This window comes from Artemia sp. Qi Xiang Cuo, chromosome 19, assembly GCF_049724085.1.
Source record: "Artemia sp. Qi Xiang Cuo chromosome 19, ASM4972408v1, whole genome shotgun sequence".
Lineage (NCBI taxonomy): Eukaryota > Metazoa > Arthropoda > Branchiopoda > Anostraca > Artemiidae > Artemia > Artemia sp. Qi Xiang Cuo.
In genome coordinates, this window is record NC_142812.1 from 56,547,218 (window position 1) to 56,563,540 (window position 16,323).

General features: G+C 37.8%; 2 protein-coding genes across 2 annotated transcripts in view; both read left to right on the plus strand.

Annotated features, from left to right (window-relative positions):
• The window catches only part of LOC148941036 (C2 domain-containing protein 5), a 290,635-nt gene that overhangs the window by 9,739 nt on the left and 264,573 nt on the right, over positions 1–16,323 (plus strand). The window contains exons 4-5 of the mRNA XM_089105147.1: positions 1,391–1,607; positions 15,004–15,132. Coding sequence (XP_088961273.1) covers positions 1,391–1,607; positions 15,004–15,132 — 346 coding nt within the window. The remainder of the gene's footprint in view (positions 1–1,390; positions 1,608–15,003; positions 15,133–16,323) is intronic.
• Positions 5,971–12,426, plus strand: LOC148941037 (uncharacterized). Its single transcript, XM_089105530.1, has 2 exons — positions 5,971–7,011; positions 12,364–12,426. The coding sequence occupies exons 1-2, from the start codon at positions 5,971–5,973 to the stop codon at positions 12,424–12,426; spliced, it is 1,104 nt and encodes a 367-aa protein (XP_088961656.1).

Below are 16,323 nucleotides of genomic sequence, written 5' to 3' on the forward strand. Positions count from 1 at the left end.
ATGGCTTCTGTTTTTAGCCTAATCTGGTTGAAGTGCCACGACTTTTTTCGGGAAATTTGTCGATGTTTCGATTTTTTCGCCCGCTAAAAGATTAACATATCACTCGATGTACCCTTTGATGATATTTCTGAGTATTCTAATCGCTACATTTGCAAATTCCGTTTGAGCTCTGAAATGGCAAAGTTCAAAGTTGCATATGGCTCGATATGTTTTTTGGTACTAGAGCTTAAAAAAACAATATATCAATCAATTTGCCACTCAATTCTATTTCTAAATATAATATTCAATGTCGTCCAATCAATGTGTGTCTGATATCGTCGATGTCGTTGCCCCCCTGCCTCCTCCCTAATGTCGTCCAATCAATGTGTGTCCGATATCGTCAATGTCGTTGCGCCCGCCCCCTCCCTAATGTCGTCCAATCAATGTGTGTCCGATGTCGTCAATGTCGTTTCGCCCCGCCCCCTGCCTAATGGGGCCAGACATAGCCCTAGGTTATATTCGAAAGTTTTTGACTTTGAGAGTTTTGCATTATTTTTTGTGTTTGTTCTCATCATTATTGTCATCATTTCTTATGTAATTTTTTCTTTAGGGGGGATATGAGGGGAGGGAAAGATAGATATTTTATTTATGATGAATTATGTAATTGGGTGACTCTAATATTAGCTGATAAGCTCAAAAGTGAAAATGGATTCGATTGAAAAATAAATTGCAAGTGATGTCGGTTGCTATTTTGGATGAGGGCGCACTTGTCTTTTTCATGTGTACTGGACACTCCCTTAAGACAAACATAGGCCACCATTAAGACAAACTTAGGCCACGGCATCCCGTTCTAAGGCCACCCAGAAGAGCGATTAAGATGATTGTGCAAAATTCCTTTTCTCACGTAACGGGTAATTAAAATTGCTCATTTATGGTATTGTCGGATGTTGCCTATTGCCGTAATTGTGGCAACAGATATTAATTGGGCTGTAATTGGACTAGAGATATTATTCTGTTTTTATCCCATTATACCAAATGGCTCAACTGTCTACATTATATTTAGTTCTGTTGGAGATTAGTGATATTTATTTTGGTTTAGCCCTGTCCTTACCAAGTGGCTATTATATCTACATTATCGTTTGTGGTTTTGTTTGAGGTTAAATTTTTTTTTTTTTTGCTTTAGCCCTGTATATAGCAAGTGGCTACAATTTCTGTAATATATAAAGCTTTGTTGAAGGTGTGTTTTTTTATCCTTTTAGCCCCGTGAATACCAAGTGGCTGCAATATGTATGCTATGTGTTATTTTTGGTTTTTCGAAGGTTAGAGATTGCTTTTGTGTAACCCCGTCCATATCAAGTACCTGAAATCTTTACTCTATATATGGATTTGTTGAAGCTTCGCATTTTTTTAGCCCCTTCCATACCAAGTGGCTATAAAGTCTACACTATATGTGGTTTTGTTGAAGAACTGGTTGTTAATGATGACCCAGAATATCAATGGATTGATAAAATTCGCACTCAAAGATCCTCCAATGAAGCAAGACAAACACTCTTTATCAAACTGTCTGGTGAAGTGCGAAGGAGAATTGGGCTGAAGGCTCTTGAGCTTGGAGGAAACGCTGTCATTGGGTAAGCTAATTTTGGCCAGAAATTTACGTTGTTTAACAGGGATATGGTTAGGTTTTCGCTTCATAGTTGACCCTGGTCTTTTCTTTGGAGAGGGGGCAACTCAATTTTAAGGGCAATATTTTTTTTTGTCGCCAGTGCACGTCGGAAAAATACGCCAAAAAAAGAAGAAAAAAATTAAATATTTTATATGTAAATATATATATATATATATATATATATATATATATATATATATATATATATATATATATATATATATATATATATATATATATATATATATATATATATATATATATATATATATATATATATATATATATATATATATATATATATATATATATATATATATATATATATATATATATATATATATATATATATATATATATATATATATATATATATATTTATATATATATATTTATATATACATATATATATATATATAAAATAATTATTTCATATTTTATGCATAAATAAAATAAATGAGGAATTTTTATTCATCGTTTTTTTTCTATCTATCGTTCATTCGTTTTTGTTTGCATAAAAAAAACAAAAAAGAAAAATAAATGGGAATGTCTGGTAGTAGCTTTAGAAAAAATGAAGACCAGGTTTGCAGTTCAAATTGTTCTAATAAGCTACTTTTTGTTAAATTTATCTAAGTTATGCTTAAATAGTTAATTTTTTTTGGTTGTTACTGTTAATTAATTATTATAATAATATTATTCTTGATAGTAACGATCGTACAATCGACTTGTACAGTCGAAAAAAGAAAAAAAAAATCAGTAGCACGCAGGAAGTTAAGTCTGCTTAGCTACTGCTAAAGAAGGACTGCAATTACTTAATTATGTTTAACTGGTTTATTATTGTAGATGGTTATTAGCGTTCGTTAATTACCGTAATAAAATTGTTTCCGCTAGCGGCGATTTTCGACTGTACAATTGATTTTTTTTGTACCATAGTTTATTTCAAATCAAATAAATGACGAGGAGAACCCAACATCTCCTCAGGGCCCGCCCGTGAAAATATTCAGGGGCACTAATGGCAGGGAGTCTTACAGATAGTCAAATAGTGGGGCTACTGGAAGCAGTTAGTGATTTAACCATTGTAGGCTATTCATTATATTACGTTCATAACTATACACCCATCTCCTATATTAGGCTTAGGTCACTTGTTTTCCTGCAACTTGCATAACTCACAGCCCTCGCCCTATGGGCAGGGGGAAGTCAACCCCAAAAGGATGGTTATTTGACCGTCAGACTATTTTGAACAAAATAGCTATCCCAAAATTGGATTGAATAAAGTGTGGGGAAAGGTACGGGGGGGGGGGGGCTGGCTGTCTTTTGATCATGTTTGGCTCTTTAAAAGAGATATGCAATAATAACCCTATGTGTTAGTAATGTGCAACTAGCATAACATAACATAATGAGGTGTCAGCTTTAGAAGAATAGGTTCTTGGCCTTTGGAATATTTTTCTGCAGCACAGCAGAAGCTAAGCCTGCGAAGGTATACTACTGAAAAATAACAAAAAAATAGAATGCAGGCAATTCTTAAGAATTAATAGGTAAAAACCTGACCCAATATAAGCGTATATAAATACAAACATAGACGTATACATACACATACAAACATCCACGTGCGCAGCTGTGTTGACCTCAGGCAGCTTGGTACTGCCGTGAGTTGTTAGTAGTAATAGTAGTAGTAATATTAGTATGCATTGTAGATGCAGAAAAGATGTAAAAAGAAGAATAGCGAAGGTCAAGGCTGTATTAAGGATTTTTGTTCGGGGGGGGGGGGTAATAAAATTACAAAATACGCCATAAATCGTTTGTTCATATTTTTTCAACTTTTTTCCGATTCGTACAAAATATTTTTTTTTGGGGGGGGGGAAAGGAGGAGGAGTAGAGTAATATAAAAGTCTGTTATTTAGTGTACAATTGATTCTTGAACATAGAAAAGTGCATGTCTTCTTGCTTTCTTTTCATCAGATTATTCAAAATTGAAAATAAAAAATACACTAATTTCTATTTGTAACCAGGTATAAAAGCAGCAGATATTAAGCCAAGAATGAACAAAAATAAAGTCAAATAATCTTCCAAGCGTAAAAATACCACAAATCACTATCAGTAAATAAATGAAACTCAAAACGAACAGAAATTACAATACATGGCCGAGTCAAACTCAAAATAAGCAAAAATTAACATGAAAAGGGTGATAACCCCCTTGCCTTCTCAAGACCAGAACACAATTTTTAATTTACTTAAAAAAACAAAAGAAATGACCATGGACTGCCTGACATATACTGATATTTTTTCCTTAAGGTTTTGATAATTTTCTATTTAAAATCAGAATTCAAAATATATAAAAATTCAAATGAATTTGCTGAAAAAATGTGCATTGTCTGTTTAAAATACATATATTTGTTCCTTGAAAGCTTAATTAATTTTTAATTTCTTAAAGTTATAAAAGTAAAAATATTTAAAAGAATTTTTTTTCAGTAAAGTACAAATTATATTCTGCCTTTTAGAAAGCGTAGGGGGTTTTGAACCCTACTCATATTAATTTCTGCTTGTTTTGAGTTTGACTTATTTCAATTTCTGTTTGTTTTGGGTTTCATTTATTTATTGATACTGATTTGTGGTAGTTGTATGCTTGGTAGATTATTTGATTCTATTTTTGTTCATTTTTGGTTTAATGTAACCTAGTCGTAATCCGTTGCGCTCCTCCTCACGATACTCCACCCCTACTTGTTCCCTGGTTTATAGAGAATGTTAACTGCAGTGCTTCGGAACCTACTCCTCCAAATTTGCGTCCAGAGCGATTCTCAGCAAAATACAAACTTCCGAATATGCTAATGTGTAACGCTCGATCTTTGAACAATAAAATGGACGAGCTGGAAATGTTAATTAAGCAGAATAACGTACCCATTGCAATTATCAGCGAGTGTTAGGACATTACTGAGGAGACTGCACGGATTAAAGGTTACAGAGACTACCTCAACACTCGACGTGACCGAGGCATTGTCCGTCGCAGAGGTGGCGTAGGACTTTATATACGTGACGACCTACCATCAAAACTGTTAAGTAGCCCTAATGATTCGAGCCATGAGATTGTGTGGGTGGAGTGCAGACAGGCGCATCTGTCACGAAGATTCTCCTGCTTAATAGTTGCGTCAGTGTACTATCCAGAAAGTGCTGGGAACAGAAAAGAACTTATTGAACACATACAAGTGTTCGTCGACAGAATGCGCCACGAGTACACTTCCCCTGCGTTTGTGATGGCTGGCGATTTCAATCAGACCAATCGTCAATGGGTCTCAAACGTTTTGGACATGAAATAAGTATTGAAAATTCCAACTCACCAAAGTGGCAGTACTCTTGACATGATCTTTATGAACTTGGCAGATCTTTATAACGCTCCCCGATCTCTAGGTCCCCTCAAGAATTCTGACCATTTTATAATTTTCTGGGAAGCACAAGCAAGTATCCCACGACCGAAACGAACAAAAACCACAATTCGGCCCATCATAATGTCTTCAATAGCTCAATTCGGTCAATGGCAGTTGTGCAGAGGCCGACATTAATGTCAAAGTCAGCAAGCTGAACAGCCTTCTGTTGGAAAAGTTCCACGATTTTTTTCCAATAAAAGATATTACAGTTTGTGACACTGACAAACCATGGATCACCCGCGAACTCAAGCAGATTATAAAAACTCGCTGTAGTCTCCAAAACGCTGGAGATCAAGTGGCTGCAGCCAGTTTGCGTAACGGAATTGTGAAGTTAAACAGACTAGCCTAATGACAGTATGTAAAATAGAAAATAACGCCATTACTGCACACTGACCCTCATAAATGGCACTCCTCGGTCACAACCCTTGCAGAGAAATTAACGCCAAAGGACCTGAGACTACTCAAAGATGACGGCAAACTGACATCAGCTACTGAAGTGAACAATTTTTTCTCCGGCATATGCACCACATACCCATCAATCACAAACTCAGAAATTGAGAGTATCATTGCTGACACCGGGACTGATGGGATATGTGAAGTATCTGAATATGCCGTCTTTAAGGAACTTCAGAAACTGAAAGTAAACTGTGCGTCTTACCCTGGTGAACTCCCTGTCAAGTTGTTACGCGACTCCCTGTCAGTTGTTATTTCTCCATCTTTCTCGCAAAGCCATTCAGCTCTATTATTAACCAGTGTTTTCGCGAACAAGTGTTCCCCAGTGTTTGGAAGAGATCTTATGTGCGCGTCATTCCAAAAGTGAAAAACCCGAAATCTTGCGACCAACTCCGCCAAATTTCAATAGTTCCGAACCTCTCTAAGGTAGTGGAATCATTTATATATAATAAGCTTATGTCACAAATCCAGGGCTCTCTTGATCCATACCAATACGGGTGCTTGAAAGGTAGTAGTACAACTGTTTATCTTGTGCGCCTGCATCACCTTATTGTCGAATGGCTTGTCCAAGGAGGCACAATTATAGATCTCCTCCTAGCCGACTATAAAAAAGCCTTCGACTTGATACGCCATTATACTGCAGTGAACAATCTGAAGGTTATGGGAGCTTGCAGACATATTCTATTATTAATAATAGATTTCTTACGCGACCGACTACAGAGTGTATATGGTCTCTACCCGGGTGATTCTGATTCGGAATGGTCTGAGCTTACGTGTGGTGCCCCACAAGGCACTAAACTCGCTGCCTTGTTGTTCTTTGCGGTGATCAACTTCGTCCTGGTCGATTTTGACGAACGGTTTAAATTCGTAGATGACCTTTCCACCCTCTTAAAATACCTCATTGAGAAGTCTCAAACCGTTCCCCAGTTCAGTGAATCATTTATCGACAACTTTAGAGATCAGTGTTCTGAAAACAGCCTCCAAATCAACGAAACGAAAACCAAAATTCTTCGATTTAACCCTCTCAAAAGGAATTTTCAGTGCCCCCCTCCACCATACCAAAGCGTATCGTCGGCAGTTATTCTCGGTGTTACGTTCAGCGTTGACTGTTCGTTTAGCCTCCACGTCCAAGAGGTAGTGAAAAAGGCGAACTGTGCCATGCGTACCCTTTTACTGATGCGAAGATTTGGATTTTCAGTGCCGCAATTGAAAACAGCCTACCTGACATATATTCGCCCGATATTAGAGTATGCGTGCCCTGTATGGGGTCCACAGGCTCAGAACACTGCCTATATGAGCGAAGTACTCGAATCAGTCCAGAAAAGAGCGGTGAAGGCCATACTGTCTGATCAGTACACCGATTACGAATCAGCACTGTCTAAACTAAATTTGCCGTCACTCCACGTTCGCCGTTTTCAACTTATCTGTAAATTTGGCCAGTTTCTTCTGACAAGTAATAAACACAGAAATATACTACCCCCAATGCAGAAAAAAAAAGTAACTACAAGATCAAAAGCAACACAGCTAGCCCAGCCCAAGTGTTGCACTAATCGCTTCAGCAATTCGTTTGTGCCTGTTTATGTTTCTGTCTACAATAAGTGACATGTGTATTAATTTTTTTGTGTCTTTGTTTACTTTGTAAATAATAGCGCGATTTAGTCGGGATTTAAACCCTGACTACGAAAGCTTTTATGTTAATAAATGATTCTGATTCTGATTCTATACTCTTTTGATTTAGTAAAATTTAAGATCAGAAGTAGTAATAGAAGTAGCCCCGAGAATTTAAACTTAATACCCTCAGTTGTTCTTGGTATATTGCTGGGATGTCTTACTGGCAACCAGCATACAAACGGTGTGTTTTGATTTAATTTTAAAGCAACATTTAGTTTTTAAGCAAACTGGTCAAATTACATAACTGTGGGGGGTTGACCTACCCAATAACCCTAGAGATATGGTTACTAGACCATTCAGCTGAACAAAGTTGATGTCTTAAAATTTTGATTGCAAGTGTCTGAAGAATTATGAGCTAAAGAGGAGGGCTGATTGCCCACCAATCACTTTTGACTCTTAAGAGGATACTAGAACTTTATTTTCAATCAAATTAGCTCCAATATCAATGATACTACTAACTATGATAGAGCGTTGCTGCCTATGTCCTTAAATGCCCTTTAGTGCTTATATACCATTTTAGTACCTGCATGCATACAGGTTTTTCGTTTAATTGAAACTCTTCCTAAACGTTCCCTAAAAGTTTCAACTTAATGCCATTAGTGTCGTTAGCTACAGTAACCGTAGAAGCTGCATTAAATGAATACACACAGTGTCTTTTGGCTAGCTTAAAATTCACAATCTATGAAGGTATGAAGGGGAAATTTTCAGAGAATATTTCTGCTGTACGGATGACAACCTGCCATCCGTATGCAGGTTGTAAAAAGGGCATATCAGCAATATCTTAGTAACAGTTTCGTGTGTGAAATTAAAACTTAAAACGATTTTTGTGGGGGATGTTGAACTAACCTACTGCTAGTAAAACTAAGACTACTACTATTAACTCTACTCCTACTGCTACTACTATATTTAAAGGTGTTACTACTACAACTAATAAACCTAAGGATATTGAGGCGAAAATTTTGGGCAATATTGTAACTATATTGAAATATATCGAAACACTCTATGCTCATGTAGGTTGTCAAAAGGACGTAGCAGCAATGCTTCAGGACCGGTTGATGGTAATAAGTTAAAAATTTCATCGTGTGTTGAAGGGGATGTTGAAAAACGCTGCTATTTGCATACTGCTACTAATGCTACTGCAACTATTGCTATGCATAATTACTGAACCTTTAAATAATGCTGAAAAAATTGATGTCTCAAAACTTTGTCTGGATATTTATGTTATGGTATATGATGGGCAAGGGGGAGGGTCTCTCAAATCACTTTCACCCTTAAAAAGGGCACTATAACTTCCCATTTAAAATCAGATGAGACCCATCTAAATTTAATACGACCACCCATTCGACAAAAACCTTATTTGCCCCCAGGGCATAACTTAAAGCCCTTGCCCCAGGGTTCTGGGGGGTTGTGCCAACCCTGGAAGTATTTTTATATGTTCTTTGGACTATTTTAAACAAAATAGCCATCGCACAATTTAAAACATATGCATTTGGTGGAAAGAGGGGTACTTGACCTCATTGACTCTTAAAAGGAAACTAGAACTTCAAATTTCAACCAAATGAGCCACCTCTAAAGCTTATACAACCATCCTTTTCGTAAGAACCTTTAATGTCCCAGTGCATAACTTACAACCCTCGCCCTCAGGATCTGGTGGTTCGTATCAACCTCATATGCCTTGTTATATGATATTTGAACTATTTTGAATAAAAGGACTATCTCAAATCTCAAAATATCTATTGTATACATCTCAGGAAAACACGACGTATTTGTGTGTGTGAGATTGGGAGTAGCTGCGCTCTCATCACTTTGACTCTTAAAAAGGGTACTAGCACTTACGATTATCAATGCAATGAGTACCCTCCAAAGCATATACGACCACCCTTTTTATAAGAATCTTATATGCCCCAAGGGCACAACTTACGACCCTTTCCCTGAGAGCTGTAGGGGGGGGGGTGTTTCCTCACAGACACAATTTCTAAAACCTTCAACTATGACGAACAAAATTGTTATATCCAAATTTTGGTTGGAGGTGTTGAGGTAAATGATGAGCGTGGAGGAGGGGGAGGGGACTGTTTGCTCTCAAATCACTTTGACTCTTAAAAAGGACACTCTGACTTCCAATTTCAAATCAAATAAGCCCCATATAATGTTTATACGACCGCCCATCCCATAAAAATCTTATATGCCATCATGAAATAACTTACAACCCTATCCCCAGGGCGCTGGGGGGGTTGTATAATCCCTAGAGGCATTATTATATGTTCTTTGGACTATTTTGAAAAAAAAATCGTTATCTCATAATTTCAATCAGATGAGTTTGGTGAAAGGAGGGGTTGTAGGGGAGGGAGGGGGGCTAAATGCCCTTCATCACTTTTGACGCTTAAAAAGGAACTAGAACTTCCAATTTTCAACCAAATGAGCCTCTTCTAAAGGTAAGTAACCATCCCTTCCATAAAAACCTTAAATACCCCCCGGGAATAACTTACAACCCTTGCCCCTAATCTTTGGGGTTTATTTCAACCCCAAAAGTCTTGTTAAATGCTATTTAGACTATTTTGAATAGAATGGCTATATCAAAATTTCAATTGCATGTATTTCGGTAAAACACGACGTGTGTGTGTGTGGGGGGGGGGGGTTAGCTGCCCTCCGATCACTTTGAATCTTAAAAAGAGCACCAGAGTGTCTGATACCAATACAAGGAGGCCCCTCCGAAGTTTATATGACCGAGATTTCTAGAAAAACCTTATATGCCCCCAGGGCTTACAACCCTTGCCCTAAGGGCTGGGGCGATTTGTTATCCTCCAAGACATAATTTCCGGACCTTTCAAATATCATGAACAAAATGGCTATTGAAAAAATTTGGTTGGAAGTGTTTGGGGAAACGATGGGCGTGGCAGGGGGGTCATTTGCCCTCTGATCACTTTTGACTAATAAAAAGGGCACTGGTCCTCTTAATTTCCAATCGAATGAGCCCTTTTTGAAGCTTCTGCGGCAACAATTTCTATAAAAACCTTATATGCCCCAAGGGCATAACTTACAACCCTTCTCCTGAGAGCTATGGGTAGTGGGGTGGGTTGTCATCCTCAAAGGCACAGTTTCCAGACCTTTCAACTACGTTGAACAAAATAGCCATACCAAAATGTTGATTGGAAGTGTTTGGGGAAATGATGGGCGTGGGGGGAGGGAATTCTCCCTCTCATTACTTTCTACTATTAAAAAAGGCAATAGTCATCTCAATTTTCAATCTAATGAGCCCTTTTTGAAGTTTTTACTACAACGCTTTCTATAAAAAAACTTAAATGCCCCCAGGGCATAACTTACAACCCTAGTCCTTAGGGCTGTGGGGGGAGGGGCTGTCATACTCAAAGACATATCTTCTGGATCCATCAACTATGTTCAACAAAATGGCTCTGTCAAAATATTGGTCTGAAGGGTTTGAGGAAGTGATGGGCGTAGGAGTGGAGGGGGGGCATTCGCCTTCCGATCACCTTTGACTATTAAGAAGGGCACTAGCCCTCTCAATTCCCATTTGAATGAAACCTTTTTGAGGTTCTACGACAATACTTTCTATAAAAACCTTGTATGCTCCCAGGGCATAACCTACAACCTTTGTCATGGGGCTGTGGGGGGTTTTTCACTCGCAGTCATAATTTCCGGACCTTTCAGCTACGTAGAACAAAATTACTATCTCAAAATTTTGATTAAATGTTTTTGGGGAAATGGTGGGCGTGAGAGGGGGGTTAGTTACCCTCCTATCACTTTTGACTATTAAAAAGGGCATTAGCCCTTTCAATTTTCAATTGAACGAGCTCTTTTTGAAGTTTCTACGACAGCGCTGTCTATAAAAACCTTATAGGCCCCCAGGATATAACTTACAACCCTTTCCCTGAGGGATTAGGTGGAGGTTGCCATCCTCAAGGACCTAATTTCCAGAACTTTTAACTACGTTGAACAAAATTGCTATCTCAAAATTTTGATTGGATGGGTTTTGGGAAATGATGGGCGTAGAAGGGGGGTTAGTTGCCCTCTAATCCCTTTCGACTATTAAAAAGGGCACTAGCCCTTTCAATTCCCAATCGAATGAGCCCTCTTTGAAGTTTCTACGATCACCCTTTCTATATAACCTTATAAGCCCCCAAGGCATAACTTACAACCCTTGCCCTGAGGGTTCGGGGGGGGGGGGGGTGTCCTCCTCAAAGACATAATTTTTGGATCTTTCAACTACTGTGAAAAAAATGGCTACATCAAAATTTTGATTGGATGTTTTTGGGGAAATGGTGGGCGGGAAAGGGGTGTTAGTTCCCATCCAATGACTTTCGGCTATTAAAAAAGGGCTCAAGCCCTTCCAATTTCCAATCAAATGAGTCCCTTTAAATTTTCTACGATTCGATACGAAGTACCCTGGTCTAACCCCCCACCCAAAAAAATACATTGGGCCAATATCGTTCTTTACTTAGGCAGCGCTATTGCGGTGCCTATGATTCCTGTTTAAATCGAAATATTGTCTTTCCATTTTTTTGAACTGTCCATTTATGTAACCTGAATCCTCGCATCTGCTTTAAGCTGGGCTAAAAAGTGGCTGTACATCAGCCATTAAAGTTCTATTGTTGAAAGTAAGTAAAAAGATTATGATCGAGTGCAAACAAAAGAAATCAACCTCCGTATTAACTTCCACGAAAATAAAGGAAATTAAATTGAAAAGTTAATGGAACAAAAACAAAGAAAATAAACAAAATAAAGGAAATTAAATTGAAAAAGAATTGTAAGAAAATAAAGAAAAGGAACAAAAACAGGCCCGGATTTAAGGCTTTGACGCTTTTAGGCCCAAACATTAGCGCCGCTCCGTTTTTGTGAGATTTTTAGGGAAATTGCCGAAAATACAGGGGGTTATTAATTATTTAAGTTTGTTAATAAGAATAAAACTTAACAAAACCCATACATATATATAATACATGAAAAACGAAGTCTTTCAACTAAATCTTCTAGCCTGCCCATGAAATTGCAAAGGCAAGAGAACCCAATAGTGAAAGCATTAAACAGGACGCAACTGCTGAGCCAAAAGTAATGCAAGAGAGAGGTGATACCGAACTCTCAGCTGCCATCTTTGGGAGATATCTGACAGTTTATAAGCGGCCACAGAATTCCTGAATGGTTTTAAAATCACTTTTCTGTGAATAGGCTGCGCGGCAGCAGAGTGCACCTAGCACTTTGACGGTAAATCCCATCAGTCCAGTTTTGTGAAGAAAAAAAATACTCAGTGATAATTTGTTACGCCCCCTGGCATTTTGCGCCCGGAGGCCTGTGCCTATTGATAAATGCTGACCTGGAAAAAATAAAGAAAACTGAATTGAAGAGGAAATAGAACAAAACAAAGAAAAAGAACGAAAATTAAGGACATTAAATTGAAAAGGAAATTGAACAAAACAAAGACAAGAGCAAAAATAAAGGAACTCAAATGAATGCAGGTAAAAACGGCGTCTTATTAACTTAAGTTTGAGCATTGCCTTTATCCCAAATGCTATACTATTGTTTATATGGCCCTGGAGACCATATTTTTCAAGTCCAGGATTCTGATAATGCTTGTGAGTGTATAATAAACATATTCTGATTTTCTTTTCACTGTGTGTCTTGGTCGGCACGTGGCATGCACCACCAAGATAGATTACTTGTGTCTGGCATACTGAACGAAAAATGAGGCTAGCTATTTATAGTTTGATTTGCCTTTTTTGTAGTTTTCCGAATGTTAGGCCCCCCTCTGAAATATTGCCTTCTCTCAAGAATAAACTCTTCACTCGTCATATTTTGCTAATATTTCAGCTCATGAACTAAATGAGCACTGAAAGCTAGTGAGTGACTTCAAAACTAAAGCTTATCCCTGTATTTTATTATGTGATCTCGATAATATTGCCACTAATTCAGTTTGTTGTTATGAAATAAAGTTTTTATTTATTTGACTATTGTGAACAAAGGAACTGGCTAATAACATATTGTGATTGATTTTTTTAATCATACAACATCGTGCTTGTCTATCTCTACATTCCTACAGAGCTATGCCGCATAGATATCAACAGAGTTGAAGTTCATTCATTTTCTTTGTTTCTGCTCCTTTCCAGTGGCAATATTATGGTTCTTTTCTTTCCTTTCTCCTACTCCTACTCTACTCCTTTCTTCTTTTCTACTCCTTTCCGGTGGCAATATTATGGTTCTTTTCTTTCCTTTCTCCGACTCCTACTCTACCCTTCTTCTTTTCTCCTTTCCAGTGGCTATTATGGTTCTTTTCTTTCCTTTCTCCTACTCCTACTCTACCCTTCTTTTCTACTCCTTTCCGGTGGCAATATTATGGTTCTTTTCTTTCCTTTCTCCGACTCCTACTCTACTCCTTTCTTCTTTTCTACTCCTTTCCGGTGGCAATATTATGGTTCTTTTCTTTCCTTTCTCCGACTCCTACTCTACTCCTTTCTTCTTTTCTGCTCCTTTCCGGTGGCAATATTACGTTTCTTTTCTTTCCTTTCTCCGACTCCTCCTCGCCTCCTTTCTTCTTTTCTAATCCTTTCCGGTGGCAATATTATGGTTCTTTTCTTTCCTTTCTCAGACTCCTACTCTACTCCTTTCTTCTGTTCTACTCCTTTCCGGTGGCAATATTATGGTTCTTTTCTTTCCTTTCTCCTACTCCTACTCTACTCCTTTCTTCTTTTCTACTCCTTTCCAGTGGCAATATTAAGGATCTTTTCTTTCCTTTCTCATACTCCTCCTCTACTCCTTTATTCTTGTCTACTCCTTTCCAGTGGCAATATTATTGTTCTTTTCTTTCCTTTCTCATACTCCACCTCTACTCCTGGCTTATTTGCTACTACTTTCAAGTGGCAATATTCTGTTTCTTTTCTTTCATTTCTCCTAATCCGACTCTACTCCTTTCTTCTTTTCTAATCCTTTCCAGTGGCAATATTATGGTTCTTTTCTTTCCTTTCTCCTACTCCTACTCTACTCCTTTCTTCTTTTCTACTCCTTTCCAGTGGCAATATTATGGTTCTTTTCTTTCCTTTCTCCTACTCCTACTCTACTCCTTTCTTCTTTTCTGCTCCTTTCCAGTGGCAATCTTATGGTTCTTTTCTTTCCTTTCTCCTACTCCTACTCTACTCCTTTCTTCTTTTCTACTCCTTTCCAGTGGCAATATTATGGTTATTTTCTTTCCTTTCTCCTACTCCTACTCTACTCCTTTCTTCTTTTCTACTCCTTTCCGGTGGCAATATTATGGTTCTTTTCTTTCATTTCTCCTACTCCTACTCTACTCCTTTCTTCTTTTCTACTCCTTTCCAGTGGCAATATTATGGTTCTTTTCTTTCCTTTCTCCTACTCCTACTCTACTCCTTTCTTCTTTTCTACTCCTTTCCAGTGGCAATATTATGGTTCTTTTCTTTCCTTTCTCCTACTCTACTCCTTTCTTCTTTTCTACTCCTTTCCGGTGGCAATATTATGGTTCTTTTCTTTCCTTTCTCCGACTCCTACTCTACTCCTTTCTTCTTTTCTACTCCTTTCCAGTCGCTAAAAATATATTTCTTTCTTACATTTTTAAATTAAACCTGCAAATCTTGCCGCAAATAAGTCAACGCCATCTATTTAACGTAAAAGATATAAATTTCAGTTTTTCTGAAAAAGACACAAATGAGTTTTGCGTAATTATTTTAGCTAATGTTCTTTGGAATCAAGCAGCGTGAAATAAAACCTTTTGATTGTCTGTCTGATACAAAATTTCTTTTTTGTTATGATTTTTACATAATTTAAAAATTTTAAATAAATTTTACAATTTTTTTTTTGTAGTTATAAGCAAATGTTCGACTTGGAAGGAGAGTCAGGTGTTGTAGTTCGTGGAATCGGAACTGTTATGAATTTAAATCGGAAACAACATTTTACTGATGTCTCTTCATTATTCACTTCAGCTCACACAGAGTAAGTTTTTTTTCGCAACAAAAATGTCAAACTTAGGTTAGAATTTATTTCTTTTTCCCTTATATACCATTGAGTTTATATTATATTGACTTATATACCATTCCCTTATATACCATTAGTTTTATATACCATTGAATCAACTCTACATATGAATCCTCAAAGCACTCAGTTTCTTAGATCATAATTTTCCAGTTGCAAGCTCCCTAAGTAGAAGGTTTTACATCAAACGTCCTTTCACACGTACAACCCCTGAAAGGGATAGTCAGGGTTATTGACTCCTCACTATCCCTGAAAAGCCTATTCTAGCCTACTTAAATGCTAAAACATATTTATGTAAAACTTAGTATATCAAAAACTGCTCTGACCACAGTAGACAGAATATAGCAGTATGATCATTCTCTATCTCTCCCATTATAAAAACCCGGACAGGGGTGCGAGTGGAAAGAAACAGGCTAAACAAGCTAAGGCAGAAAGAAGTGGGAGGAACTTTTTGTTCACGATGACCAGAAATGATCTGCGATAAGCTTACTGGTATATTCAGAAACAGGCTAAACAAGCTAAGGCAGAAAGAAGTGGGAGGAGCTTTTTGTTCACGATGACCAGAAATGATCGGCGATAAGCTTACTGTCTATAAACTGTGGCTCTGACTGACTCTTCCCTTCTTTAAAAATATGATGGGATATACTGCTCCTACTACTACTAGGAACTCACTGCAGCACCAAGCCACCTGTGGCCAAACCACCTACGCGCGCTCCTGCTTCATCCCAACCTATTCAGAGCCTCTCTCTTTACATCCTCCTAAGAAGTTCCAGTTCCTGTCGTGTGCATCCTTATGAATTATTCCCAACCCAATTGGGTGCCACTTGCTTTTTGTTTGGCCTCCTAAGAGGTTGCAGTTTCTATCATGTCCATCCTTATTACTTGCTCCCACCCAAATTGAGTGCAACCTGCTTTTTGTTTTGCCCTCCTAAGAAATTCCAGTTTCTATCATGTCCATCCTTATGACTTGTTCCCACCCTAATCGGGTGCAACCTACTTTTTGTTTGGCCCTACTAAGAAGTTCCAGTTTCCATAATGTCCATCTTTATGACTTGTTCCCACCCTAATCTGGTGCAACCTGCTTTTTGTTTGGACCTTCTAAGAAGTTCCGGTTTGTATAATGTCCATCCTTATAACTTGTTCCCACCCTAA